At 40.7% G+C, this 14343-nt stretch overlaps 1 protein-coding gene and 1 long non-coding RNA gene across 13 annotated transcripts in view; both read left to right on the top strand.

Moving 5' to 3' along the window:
- The window catches only part of CFAP20DC (CFAP20 domain containing), a 225505-nt gene that overhangs the window by 30859 nt on the left and 180303 nt on the right, over positions 1–14343 (top strand). Inside the window, exon 1 of one of the 12 annotated variants that reach the window (XM_087431259.1) lies at positions 10321–10663. The exons of the other annotated variants lie outside the window; for them this stretch is intronic. Within the exon in view, the coding sequence (XP_087287385.1) occupies positions 10596–10663 (68 nt within the window). The 5' untranslated portion in view covers positions 10321–10595. Of the gene's footprint in view, positions 1–10320; positions 10664–14343 lie in introns of those variants that run through there. 12 annotated transcript variants of the gene reach the window in all.
- On the top strand, positions 3091–6425 carry LOC147917060 (uncharacterized). Its single transcript, XR_015552238.1, has 2 exons — positions 3091–3192; positions 6246–6425. It is a non-coding gene; the product is annotated as an uncharacterized LOC147917060 (long non-coding RNA).

The raw sequence follows: 14343 nt of genomic DNA, 5'->3' as shown, positions 1-14343 counted from the left end.
GGACTTCTGCCCCTCATTGTTAGCCTGTATTTCTCTCATTTGAATTCTTGCCAAGATGCTCATCGATAAGGTCTTAAGGTTTGGGTTGTAATCATTTCCAGGATTTTTTTTTTTTTTCCTTCACTATGGCAGTGTTTAACATCAGCAAACCTGGTAATTTGTTATTACTGCAAATTCTTGGGCCCAGTCCTGAAGGAGAAACTGAGGGCAGGGCCCAGCAATCCATGTTTTAACAAGTCCTCCAGGTGATGCTGATGCACTTGGAGTTTGAAAACCACTTCCATAGGAAATTCCTGAAAACCCACAAGGCGGCCAGACCCCGGGATCTGTCTTCTTCCCAGCATCTGTTCCCAGCTGGGTACACTGATACTGCTTGAATAGAGAAACATGGCCGAGTTGTCCTCACCCATTGCTTCAAAAGAGAACCCTAATCTCTGGCCCTAAAGAGGGAAAGAGACTTTAGCAGAAAGGTTGCCGTCCCTGTGTGTCTTCACTTTAGCCCCAAGAGACCTCCACATGTCCAGAATTTTTTGGACACTTTTCTGCCTGTGTGCAGAAGTCTGAATATCTCCTCCTCCTTCTCCGCCTCCCTGCTTTCCTGCTCCCCCTCTTCTTTCATCCTTCTTTTTTTCTCTCCTTTCCCTTCATCTTCTGTTTCTTCTTCCTCTTCCTCTACTTTCTCCTTTTTCCTTCCTTTTTCTTCTCTTTTCTCTCCATCTTTCTTTATTCTTGCCCTTTGCCTTCTACTTCTTTTTTCTTTTTCATTTTCTTTTTCCTTCTCTTTCTCATTTCTTGTAATTCTCCATCTGTTCCTCCTCTTTCTTCTCTCACTTCTGCTCCTAGTAGGGGTGAACTTAAGAAGAGAAGATGATTGCCTGAGGGCTATAGGAAGTGGCAAATGCCATTTCTTTAGTCCTGGTTGCTACCTACAGACATCGTTAGACACCCAAGGCACCTTCAGGATTATCCAGGGTCTGAGCCTGCCCACTCCTGCACCTGTTCAGCAAGACCTCAACCATACGCTTTTCAGCTCTTGGTCCCCTCAGCCTCCTAGCCCACCCCCACCCTGAGTCTAGGAATGAGCTCACACTGCCGCGTTCTGGTGAATGTTTACCAGTTAGCTCTAGGGTAGAGGTGGGGTTTTGAGGATCCCTGATATTTAACGTTTGCTAATTTCTGTGGTGTAAATATCCCCACCATGGCTGCTGTCAAGCTGCCAACTTGACATCACTGAATGAAGAGCTGGTAAGGGGTGCTAACAATGGACTCTCACAAACTACTCAAAACCCGTTTTAGCACACACTGGGGAAGAGCCTCACTGGCCATAGTCCATAGGCAGTACTACTGCCTTCCCTCATTTATTTTTTTTTCCCCCAAAGCCCCGGTAGATAGTTGTGTGTCATAGCTGCACATTCTTCTAGTTGCTGTATGTGGGACGTGGCCTCAGCATGGCGGGAGAAGCAGTCCGTTGGTGCACACCCGGGATCCGAACCCAGGCCGCCAGCAGCAGAGCGTGTGCACTTAACCGCTAAGCCACGGGGCCGGCCCCTGCCTTCCCTCATTAATGCAGATGTTTTGGAGTTAACCATTGATGAATGAATTACTGTAATTTGAAACATCAGATGTTTCTTCACTCCTTAACAGACTCATTTTGTAGGACAGCCATTGGAATAATTAAAAACAGCATTATATAATAATTGCCACAGCACTACCGTTTAGTTTGATTAAATAAAATTTAACTGTAAATACTGCCAAAAAAATTGTAGCCCTTTCAATGATTTGTAAATTTTTTTACTTATGAGTCTGAACACGATCAAGATATAACTATAAATTGACAACAGTTTTGTATTATAGATATAATAAAGTTTCAGTTAATATTCAGTTAAAACTTAGAGTATCATCCAGTTACCCTTTCTTTTTATTTACATTCTATAGTGTCTCTGGTGGATTTTTATTGTTTTTAAGTAGCTTCACATGATGTTTTATGATACATTTCTTCCTGCAACAGTTTTGCATACAGATGGAAATGTTGGGAATCTAGTTTAAGGCTAATCTTATTTTTTTTTATTCTGTTATGTGATTGATCTGGTCAGTGAACAAGAAATTCTTCGAGGCCATCCATCACTCCAGGCAGCAGCTGAGCTAAACCTTCTAACTCACTGCTTCCAGTCAGTCATGCAAGATTTGGGTTATAAATATTGAATGTGCAAACAACTGTTTAAATTAGCTGTCCTATCTATTTTATGCAATTTCAGTAGAAAAGCAAGCTGATATATTGTTTAGTGGCAAGAAGTAGAAGACAGTGAATTCAGTATTATTCTTCCATACATCATTGAATTCATCCTTTTGGCAAATATTTAAAATAGTTAGATCAAATTAATTCTGTTCCCTTAAGTTAAATTAGAAGTAAGGCAACTGAGCATGTAATTTATGTAGCTTTTTTAGTTTTTATATTCAAACAGTAGCAAGACTGTTAGTAATTGTAAATGTAGCCATCTGTCATAAATATAGTAGCCAATTGTTAAATGCTTAGTTTTGTGAATTTTGTTACCTCTTTGCAATAACAAAAATAGCTTAATATTTGGAAAATATTTGGGCAAGAAGAAAAGTAGCAGCTGGCTTATCCTACCATTCCTGGTAAGCATCTAGAATATTGAACATGTGCAGGTGTTTGTTCTTCTGCTACTTGGAGTTGTAACAAGTGTGCCTACTTTCACTCGTGTTGATATACGCGATAGGTAAAATGCCAGACATTTGTACTGACTCCTAGGAGCCTTTTTGTATGTAATGAATTTAGGTAAACTTCCAAAATTGCTATCTGTGTTTAAAGTTTATTCTTCAAATTATATGATGCTGGAAACATTCTTTCAGGTAAAGGATGTGTATCTAAGCCTACATTAATAGCATACATGGGCTGCTTACCAAAGAGAAAATCCTTTGTCTCCCTTAGTGCAGGGTGTTCATTAGTGTGTGTCTCTTCGTAGTTGGATTGCAACCTAACAGAAAAGCTGGGCAAGATTTTATGTTACTTTCTGTGCCAAACACTGCTCATTGCTTACCTATATCCATCTTTCTCTTCTTCCTTTAGCAGAATTTCAGTGAGGATAGAGCGAGCCCAGCTGAGTAGACATACCTTCCTAAACTCCCTTATAGCTAGAGATGGCCACATGATCTCATTCTGGCCAATGAAATGTGAGTGGAATTCGCTTGATAGTACTCCTAGGAAAGCTTTTTAAAAGGGGCAGACTCAGCTTACTTGCTCCTTTAGCCCCATGTCCTTTGGCACTTTGCTCTCTCCTTGTTTTCTGCCTAAAATGTACATATAATGCGTGGAAGTACAGCAGCTTTGTTTTTGTGTGTGTGTGAGGAAGGTTAGCCCTGAGCTAACATCCGTGCCCATCTTCCTCTACTTTATATGGGACGCCGCCACAGCATGGCTTGATGAGCGGTGCATAGGTCTGCTCCCGGGGTCTGAACCTGCGAACCCCGGGCTGCCGAAGCAGAGGGTGCGAACTTAACCACTAAGCCACCGGCCCAGCCCCTACAGCAGCTTTTTTGAGACCGTGAATGCCAAAGCTATACATTAAGGATGGCATGGTGGAAAAGTGGAGAAAAAAATCTGGGTCCCGGATAATAAAGAAAATAAATTTTATTTAGTAAAAAATAAAAAAAATTAAGCTTTCTACACCTCTCATTGAGTATGAGGACTATTTACCTGTTTATTAAATGTATCCTTGTGAAGGAAATGCTGCTGGTGATTAAAGAATATGCATCAATTATATAGCAAATAATTATCCATCTGGGTCATCTCTGCATCTTCCTTTATTGACCTGTGACTGACTTTCTTGCTCCTTGTGTGTCTTTAATATTTGGATTGCATACCACACACTGCATGTAAAGAACAGTAAAGCCTGAAGTAAATAACATTTACCACCAGAAAAGAGCATGCCCCTTCTTCTTTTAGGCCAGTGGAGGCAGGGGCTGAGTCAGTCTGTGGCTGGGCTGGGGCCAGGGCAGTAGCTTCAGTGTGATTTAGTTTCTAACTAGTCTTTTGAGGGCAAGCTCAGATCTTCCCTTCAGCAGGGCTTGAGCTCTGACCACTGGCAAAATTTAGCAGGTTTACAGACGCATGGCTTTCCAAACTGTGAGAGATCTCTCTCTGCTTTGTAGCCCAGATACCAGGTCTTTGGGCCACTAGGGAGTTCTCTTTGTTGTCAGTCCTGCCCCTGGCTTTCTGTGCCTTGGGAGATCATTTTTTCCCTGGCTACCTGACCCAGCCTACTGAGGAAGGCTGCCCTACACTCTGTGCAGGCCTGGAATTCTTGGAAAAGTCTGTGCCAGCTCTGCTGGTCACCCCTAGCCTCTAGTAGCTGAGATCCCAGACAGCCTTAGATGAGTTTCTCTCGACTTTCCAGTTCCACCCATTACGTTCAGTATACTACCCCCCGCACTTAGTGAAGACCCATGAGAAAAAGTTGGCAGACAGCTGGAGGCTTGTTTTTTAGGGGGGCTTCTCAGAATTCTGGTCTATCATTCTACCCACATGCAGCTGTTAAAAGTTAGGCAGGTTTCTCCTTACCCCCACCCATGGCCGATTCTTTGTCTTCCTTCTGTCCTGCTAGAAATAAGAGCAGCTGTGGGTCTCTCCTTTCCTATGAAGGGCTCATTCATTTCTGGAATTTAGTTCATTTAGGTCTTTTTGCATCCTCAGCTCTCTGATGGGTTTTTAAATACTATGATTTTTAGTTTTTCAGGCTTGTTTTGGTTGTTGGGGTGAGAGTAACTAACAGTCTTTTGCCACTTTCTACATCCTAATCTCCCCCTCCCTTTCTCATCCGTCCACCCATTCATCCATCCACGCTAATGTGTGTGTGTGTGTGTGTGGATAATATATACTTAATGGAGGGATATTTTTAAATACTTTTCATTGATGAATAACTATCTCGTATATCATTTCCCTTCCTCTATGTCTCAAATTATCAAAAGATAGTTTCTTGTTATTTTATCTGTTACATGTAGAAGGAATTAGTTTCAGCTTTCCTAAGGAAATAAGAGATTCTTTTTACCGAAACCATATTTGTTTTACCTGTTTTGGTGTGTAAATAGGGTATTTTGCAAATGAGGGTTTACTAGTTCATACTGTCTTTTAGACTTCATCAAATCTAGAAATGAGAATAATCAATACTTAAATTTGATTAGTTCACAAATAATGTAGTCTCTATTGACCACAAAGAAGATTAAGAATCAGATGATTAAAAACATTCAGTTACATGAATATACTGAAAATTTTATGACGAGAAGAGCTAATGATAGTTCTATGACAGTTATTGCCTGCCTAGAAATAGAGTATTGGGATATTAAACATGATGTTATCAGTATTATTTCATATCAAGTGAGTTTATCTAATGCTGCTAAAGTGATATAAAATGACTGAATACAAACATGAAGTTTAATTCATATAAAAATTACATGAGAGCAAAATTCAAAAATTACATGGAACAAAATTCATAGGTGATGCACTTTAGTATGTTATAGTTTCTCCATAGAGTGGTATTTACCACAGAACACAGTGTTGTGTAAGATGACTCTGTATCAGTTAGCTTTTTTTGCATAACAAACCACTCCAAGGTTTAGTGGCTTAAAAGTATTATGCATTATTTCTCGTGCATCTGTGCAGTGGGTTGGAGTTGGCTGATCTTGGCTGGAGCTGCCTGGGGAACTGTGCTTAAAGCCATACAGGGCAGTTGGCCTGCACGCACCCATCTTGTGCTCTAGTGGAAGGACCCTATCCTCTCCCCACAGGGAACTGATATGGTAGTGGGGTTGACCAGGTGCCATATGACACACATATTTAAGCAGAACAAAGAGGAGCACACACTGAGTCTGAAACAGGGAAAGATATTCTCACAGGTGACAAGTCCAACACAGGCTGTGAGGACTCTTGCTTTATTTCTTGGTAAGGAAATGTTCCAGGCCCAAGGCCTATTCTTACGCAGCCTAGAGGGGGTTGAAAGATTACACACATGGGTCTGCCTTTCCCAACAGGTATGTTTCACAAAGAGAAGAGTGTCAGTTAATCCAATGGATCTGTTAAGAGAGCTTCTTCTGTATTTAGTTTAAGCAAAAAGCAATTTTGAAAAGAGCCCTCAGTAACTGGGGGCAATGAAAGTGAAATTAGAAAACCTTCATCCTGTTGTATGTACTGTTTTGTCTTAATTACAGACTCTTCTGATTTCTTCCTGCAGGTTAGTGTCACACCTCTCCTGGAATGATGTACAGTGGTGAAATTAGGATTAACCAATTTTTACGATCATCGGGCATGGTCTGTCACTTTGATACATCGATTGTTCTGTTTTCATATCATGTCTGGAAAATAGAAACAGATGTTTTCAGAATTTTGCCCCAGTAAAATGAGATTTCATCTGTCTGTGTCTAGACTTATTACCATCACCAACATTGTGTCTCTGATATTCTTAAATTGGATCTTTTATGGGGATACCTATGGATTGCTTTGGCATATATCTGACTGTTGGTTTAGAAAGGTAAAGAATAGTACTATGCAAGAGGAGATCGGGCGCGTTCAGGGTGATGTGGCCATAGACAAGAATAGTACTATAAATATAGTCCAACTGTAAAAGCAGCCTTCAGCTATTCTGAAACACATCTAACTTTCCAAGTATTAACTCTGTGTCTGAATCTCTTAGATTAGGTTACATAACACCTGTAAATGCCAACAAGTTTCTGGCAAATAGATCTGTGCAGCAAATCTTCATTTACTTCTCTCCTATTCAGAACTTCTGTAGAACTGTGACCTGCTTGCCCTGCATCCACTCATTCTATCTGTTGTCTTGAAAAAAAAGAGAGAGAGAAAAGAAACTAGGTTGTTATAATGCATAAAATGAATATCTACCTTCTGATGACTGAGAATCTTATCTACAGTGTTTTATAATTCTTAAAGCCTTTCAATTTTTTTCCTCTCTTCTGGGCTGCATTTTTATTGTGAATAATCTGTGCATTTCCCACCCCCTCCAAACTCTGGTAACTCTTGAAATGCTTATAAAATAAGGCTTTTGAGTCATCATACAACGACAGGAAAGAACCTAACATTTTCAGTCAGAAATCCTGGATGTCTTACAGCTTTGTCATTAGCCAAGACCTTGGGCAAGTGATTTAATTTTCTAGGAGCCCCAGTTTCTTTATATGTAAAAGGAGAAAATGCCTACTTAATGTGAGGATTAAGTTTGATGATAAAAAGGAAGTGCTGGGCCGGCCCCGTGGCTTGGTGGTTAAGTGCGTGCGCTCCGCTGCTGGCGGCCCGGGTTCGGATCCCGGGCACGCACTGATGCACCGCTTCTCTGGCCATGCTGAGGCCGGGTCCCACATACAGCAACTAGAAGGATGTGCAGCTATGACATACAACTATCTACTGGGGCTGTGGGGGGAAAATAAATAAATAAAATTAAAAAAAAAAAAAAAAAGGAAGTGCTTTTGAAGCTGTTCAAATGTTAGTTCTTGTTAAAAGAAGGTCACAAGTACTCTCCTGTTCATATAAACTTTAAGTAACAGCCCCTTGGGTAAGGGAGAAAGGGGACAAAAAATAGAGCCAATCCCAATTGATAAGCCCAAGAACATTGATTTGGCATCCATCACTACACCTGGGAGATCACGCCAAGCATATCGGATTTGTGTTGAGAGTAGAAATAACAGAATGTCAAATTCAGTAGTTCTCTCTCTGATGTTAATTTGTGAGTAACTTGTATTATTTTTTTCCTTATGGTATCCAGGATGCACATCAGTATTTCTTGTAATCAAAATTGTAGTATCATCAATGATAGTTAATACATAAATTACTAAATAGGTGTTTTTTAGAATTTTGAATGAGATTTTAACAGTAAACAGTGCCTAGCACATGACAGTTGCTCAATAAAATATACTGAACGAATGAGTGAATGATTTTACATTTAAAAATACTGCTAGCTTTTCTTGCTTAATGTCATTTTAGTTATGCTGGCTATAAAGTATATTGTGAAGAAACATTAATTTTTCCAATAACTTTTGTTTAGAAATTGGAGATATGACTCCTGCCGTGGGATCTTGTATCCCTTAGGAAGGAAGCTAATGTTTATTCAGCACATGTTAGCATATTCTCAACCACTCGGGTATAAGAGGTGTTTATTAGTTCCCTTTTATAGATGAGGAAGTTGAGGTTCTAAGAGTATCTTTCCCAAGGCTTCTTAGTAGGTGACAGAACTGGGACCCCAGCTCAGTTCTGTCAGGCTCTGACAATCCATGCACTTTTTTTGTGTGTGTGTGAGGAAGATTAGCCCTGAGCTAACATCTGTTGCCAATCCTTCTCTTTTGCTGAGGAAGGTTGGCCCTGGGCTAACATCCATGCCCATCCTCCTCTACTTTATATGGGACACCACCACAGCATGGCTTGATAAGCAGTGTGCTAGTCCACGCCCAGGATCCAAACCTGTGAACCCCAGGCCACCAAAGTGGAGCACACGAACTTAACCACTACGCCACTGGGCTGGCCCCAATCCATGCACCTTTAACTTAATTATTCTGCATCCTCAGCAAATGGTTAAGATGGTGGCCAATCACATGGCATTTTAGTACACTCCGGATATGTTAAAATGCCAAAAGTTACAGTCTTGTTTAGTAGTTCGCTTTTTCTATTTAGAATATTCTCAGTTTTGGAATCTTTTTTTTTTTACCATACATCGCCTTTTGTCCTTCCCCTCAAGCCACGCTAATTGGCACGGGGCCTGGGGAGCCCCCCTGACTCCTGTGAGGCCAGACAGTAACATCAGGTACTTTCCCTTCCTCCCGGAGGCCACCCTGCATCAGAAGTGTGGTCTGGCTGGTTCTCTGCTTTCGAGAGATTAGAAGACTCTCCTTCAAAGGCCAAACCCCTGATCGTCAGGGTTACTACCCCTTTTCTCTTGTGGTGTGCCTTCTTGTCAATCCATGTTTGTTGTGTAGAGGCAGTATACCAGGCCCTGTGTTTTTACAGTGGTATCAAAGAATATTTGAGTATAAAGTGTCCAGATGAAGTACATAAATTATAATTTACAGTGCTGTGTTAATTATTTTAACATTGATTTAGATATTCTGGGTCTCCTCTCTTCCTTTTTTTTCTGTTTCCATTCAGCGGGCTTCAGCCCTTTGAATTTACTCTTTTTTTCTAACTCTCCTATTTCTTTGATTCCAATATGCAGCCTAGTTTTAGTAACATTTAATGTTTTTTTAAGCCTCTTGGAATTAAGAAAATAGGCGAATTCTTATTTTTCATCCTTTAATGTAAATCTATTTTTCTCTATTTTTCTCCCATCAAGTTCACTTCACCCCATTTAACTCTCTCAATGGATAATGTCCTTTTATGGCTGAGTTTCTAGTCAATGCCCTCAATTTTAGTGCAAAACAATGGTATTTTCCCTGAGTTATTCACCTAAGCCCCAACTCCGTTAGTGCCTCTTGAACTCTGCCCCAGGAACTCCCCAAATGGGCCTTCCTTTTTGGAGGGACACGGCACTCTGCTCTGCACCCTAGAACAGAACCTCTAATACTGTTCTCATCCTGCAAGCCCTCCAATTTGCCACCCGCTCTTCTGCCTCCATTTCCATGAGCCTGAATTCCCTAGCCCCTCAAATCCTCCAGGATTCTCCTTGAGTCCCTTCTGTCTCATGAACCGACAGGCCCTGAGACGTTTCCAGTTTCTGCTGACACCTAGTTGAAGGACCTCCATCAGTGTTCCCAAATCTCCTAGCAGACATCACAGTCCCTCCCTGTTCACCTTCATAAGGATTTTCTTTCCAGATCTTATCATCAGGTCATTGTTTCCTCTACTGAAAAACTTAACACAGCATTAGTGTCCTTACCACTATCACAGTTCAGTTTCTCTGACTCCAGCCAAATTAGACTGCTAAAATTTTGACTGGCATTTTGAAGCTGAAACATCTCTTCTTCACCCCCATACCCCTACCTCAAGCTTTATCCACACCCCATTCCTGGCCATTGCAGGGAACTCATGCAAGTGGAGAGTAGTGCAGCAATGAGTAGCATATGGTACAAAAAGGCAAAGAAGTAAAAATTCAGATGTGGTATTTTTATATTAAATTACAGAATTGAAACTGGATTTTCTGATGTTTCAAATACCAAATACCACTAGGTACAAACCCTAGAGCCCTGATAAGACCTGTTAAAACCTTTTCTGAGTTACCTCTAGTGACTAACCACAATGTGGTCCTTTTCTGGGAATAGCCCAATGAGAAAAATCAGAGATTTTAAAATTTAATTTAAATGTGCAAGATCTATATCTCCCAGGCCTGGGTACCATCATTATTGCAGTTCCGCAGCTGAAAATGAGGATATCAAGAGTACTAAATGATCCCCAAATCTCCATGGCTTATGACAACGAGGGTTTACTTCTTGCTCGTGGTACATGTGGGTTATGGGTAGGCAGCAGCTCTACTCTGTCTTTTTCATTCCAGGATGCAGGTCGACATGCCGTCATCAGGGTCAGTGTTGTAATGGAAACTCTGGGTGCCTCTTAGAACTTCTGCGGGGATGGATCACACCTGCTCAGTTCCATGGGCAAAGTCTGTCTTATGGCTGACCCTAGAGTCATTGGAGCAGGGATGTATTCTTCTCCCACAGGGTAAGGAGCAGGGGATATTTGTGAATAATAATGTGGTCCACCATGCTGCCTCATCAGGTTATTGTGAAGTGTAAGTGAGTTAATAGGTGTGAGAGCTTACTCAGTAGGACTCTAGTTAGTAGGACACACAGTAAGGACTCTGTCAGTTGTTATTTTTATTGTTAAGTCTTACGCCAGGTTTCTGTGCTAAGTGCTTTATGTGTATCTTATAGTCTACTCCTCAAGGTTGGTATTTATTATCCCCATTTTACAAGAGTAAACTGAGGCTTACAGAGGATAGATAAATTGTCCCCAGTCATACTGTTTGCAAGGGACAGAATGGGCATTTAAACCAGACCTGCCAGATTTCAAAATCTTGGCTCCTAACAGTGTACTATTCTAGTAGATATGTACTGGGGAGACTCCTCCTAAACTTAATGAGCCTGTTTCCCTGCTGCCACTGCAGTCTCTCCCACCCCTGCAGACTCTGCCATGACCTTGAAGGATTTGCCTGTAGGCAGCTGCCCACCAAAGAAACACAGCTGCTCAAATAACAAGACTTTGGTTATAATGAACTTCAAATTTGGATTAGTGTCATTGGTTACTTTATTCAAGCAACATAAAGGTCACTTCTGTGGAAGACCAGCTGCGTGGTTGGTATCTGGACCCTGAAGCTCTCAATCCCATGCTTGGAGAGCTGAATTTATAAACCACTCTTGACTTTGCTTTCTGTGGGATCCTACTTGTCTAATCCTTGCTGGGTCCCTCATGCCCTCTCCCCAAGGCAGAAGCCCGACCCCACAGGGAGTCCATGGGTAGACATTGTTATTGAGAAAGTTACCTATTTGTCCCTCTTCCCGTATCTCCTTAGGGGGCAAATGGTGGAATAAGGCGTGAGGGCATTTGCAATCTTGTGAGATTAGACCTGTCCACCTTCAAGGCTTAGAGTTTGGAGTATGTTCTTAAAAGAACATGTTGGCCCTCACATTCACTCTTCCAAGCACAGGGCAGGGCGGGCCTTTCACCTTGCACTTGGTTTACTTATTGGTAGTATTTCTTCCATGGGGATATGAGCTTGATGAGGGTAGAGACCATGTTTGGTGACCCTTCTGCGTTTCCTCACAATGCCTGTGAGCTCGGGGACAGCGTTAAAGGCTGGCAGAGAGAATATGCAGAGATGAATTAGGTATGACCCCTATCTTTGGGCGGCACACAGTCTAGGAACATTGTCTCTCAACTCTAAAATGGAGACAGTTGTGTCTGCATCACTGAATCGAGGACTCAGATTTAAGGAGAGGCAGTACAATGAAGTGGTAAGAGCATGCTCTAGAGCCAGACTGCCTAGTTTATATCCCAGCTTGCCGCTTACTATCTGTGAAAACTTTGAGCTTCAATTTTCTCATTTATAGGGGGGAATAATAATAGCACTTATTTCACAGGGTTGTTGTGAGGATTAAATTTTAGTACAAGTGTTGGACACATAACAAGAATTCAATAAATGTTAGCTATTATAAATAACAAAATAACTTGTGTGAAAGCACCTAGAATTGCGTAGAACAATGCTACTCAAAGTGGCCATCTGCAGTGAGATAAGGAACTTGTGCCGTGACGTAAATCAACACTCTCCTTCCTTCTTTGAAAAACTCTTGTTAGGAAAAAAATGTGTGCTTGGTGATCAAGCTGACTTACATTCTGGCCTAGCTGCCTGTCTTCTTTGTAGACAGTAACAAACAGCTCACAGACCACACCTTTTGTTTCCCTGGCCCAGGACATAGTAGGCAGTCAATAAATTTGTTTAATTATGTGCTCTAGCCTGAAAAAACTCTCTATTTAAGGTGTCTGGTTAAGGTAAATAAATAAATTTCCTACTTAATGAATTTTGTAGATTTGAAGTTCCCTGTCTCACAGATTATAAATCTATATTATGATTCTTTATAGTCTTTCTGTATCTTCAAAGTTACAAGTAAAGTAGATCACAGCCATTTTTTTGGTAAAAGCTGTGAATATCTTTCAGTAGTGAGTAGATAAAGGCAGCCATGTGGGTCGTCATGTGAAGTCTAGAATGGGCTTTTCCAGACAGCAGGAAGACATAGAGGTGATAGCCTCATTTTCTTTTGTCATCATGTTAGCATTTACTTACAGAGTCAAAGATAAAAAACTAAGCACAGTTTTTACAGGTGAGATTTTTTTATGTAAATAAGTTTGGAAACTATGCCTATGGTTTACCAAAAAACCCAAGTATGGTGTTGTTACCTAGAAAGGAATTAATATTATAAGTCAACATTCTTTTTTTTTGCTTCCTTTATACCAAAACAAGTTAACATGAAATTCATAAATGTATTAGTCTGGGTTCTCCAGAGAAACAGAACCAATAATATATATGTTATATATTATAATATTTTATATTATATATTACATATTATTAAAAATAATATATTTTATATATATATAAAGAGATTTACTGTAAGGAATTGGCTCAGACGGTTATGGAGGCTGAGAAGTCCCATGATCTGCAGTCAGCAAGCTGGAGACTCAGGAGAGCCCGTAGTATAGGTCCAGTCTAAGTCCAGAGGCCTGAAAACCAGGAGATGGTGTAAGCTTCAGTCCTAGTCTGAGTCTGAGTCCAAGTCCAAGTCCAAAGGCAGGAGAAAACCAATGTCCCCGCTCAAAGACAGGCAGAGAGAGTGAGTTTTCCCTTCCTCTGCCTTTGGTTCTGTTGGGGCCTCCAACAGATTGGATGAGGCCCACGCACATTGGGAAGGGCAGTCTGCTTTATTCAGTCTGCTGATTCAAATGTTAATCTCATTCAGTAAGGCTCTCACAGACACACCCAGAATAGTGTTTAACCAGGTATCTGGGCATCCTGTGGCCCAGTCAAGTTGACACATAAAATAACCATCACAGTAATATTAAACACAGTGCCCCCTATGTAAAGGTGAACCTCTTTGATTCCTATATACTCTTAAGGGTGAATTTTTTTCCTGCTCAAAATTAATTACTAGTTTTGGATTTTAATTCCTTATTTTTGAATAAAATTTGTTTTGTTCTCTTTTTGATTTCTACAAATAGCATATTTTTATGAGAGGTTATTAACAGTAATTTCTGCTGTATTATAATTGAAAACTTAAAGACATATGCCCGTGGTGGTTCTGGAAAATTTTCAGTTGCAGGAGAATCCTGTTTCCAAGCTAAAAAATAAATTTATAGATTATAGAGGAAACCTTTTGAGTAATGGGGCAGAGGAAAGCAGGCTGCTTTGTGCAACTGTATCTCCTAATATCCTCCCCAAAATGGCCTGGAAAGAATATGCAGTGAAGGTGGTAACCCTCTGTCATTCTAGAAAAAAAGGAATGTAGGTAGTGCAGCCTGAAAGTTCTCAGGACATGGAGGAAAAACGTTTTAAAAACAGAAAAGGACCATTTGAAAATGCAAAAGAAAATGGATATCCTAGAAACGAATTGGATTGTTTTTCACTTATAGCCTTCCTGTAACCCTAATGAATAGTACTGTAGCTCCCCCTACTGCGTGAAGAGGCACAGAGGCAAAACACTGTCCATGAAAAAGAACCTTCTTCCCTCACCCCAGGACTGTTTTTTTTTGTTATTTTTCAATCTTTTGGTTTTTCACCCAAGCAAAGTCATTGAAACTGTTCTTATTTTTCGCTTCCAAGCATCCTTTTTCTCCTCTTCCTACTAATTTCA

This window comes from Ceratotherium simum, chromosome 5 (genome assembly GCF_057802395.1).
Source record: "Ceratotherium simum simum isolate JZ-2026a chromosome 5, ASM5780239v1, whole genome shotgun sequence".
Classification (NCBI taxonomy): domain Eukaryota; kingdom Metazoa; phylum Chordata; class Mammalia; order Perissodactyla; family Rhinocerotidae; genus Ceratotherium; species Ceratotherium simum.
Note: the sequence above shows the minus strand (reverse complement) of the source record. Positions and strands in the feature narration are given on the sequence as shown.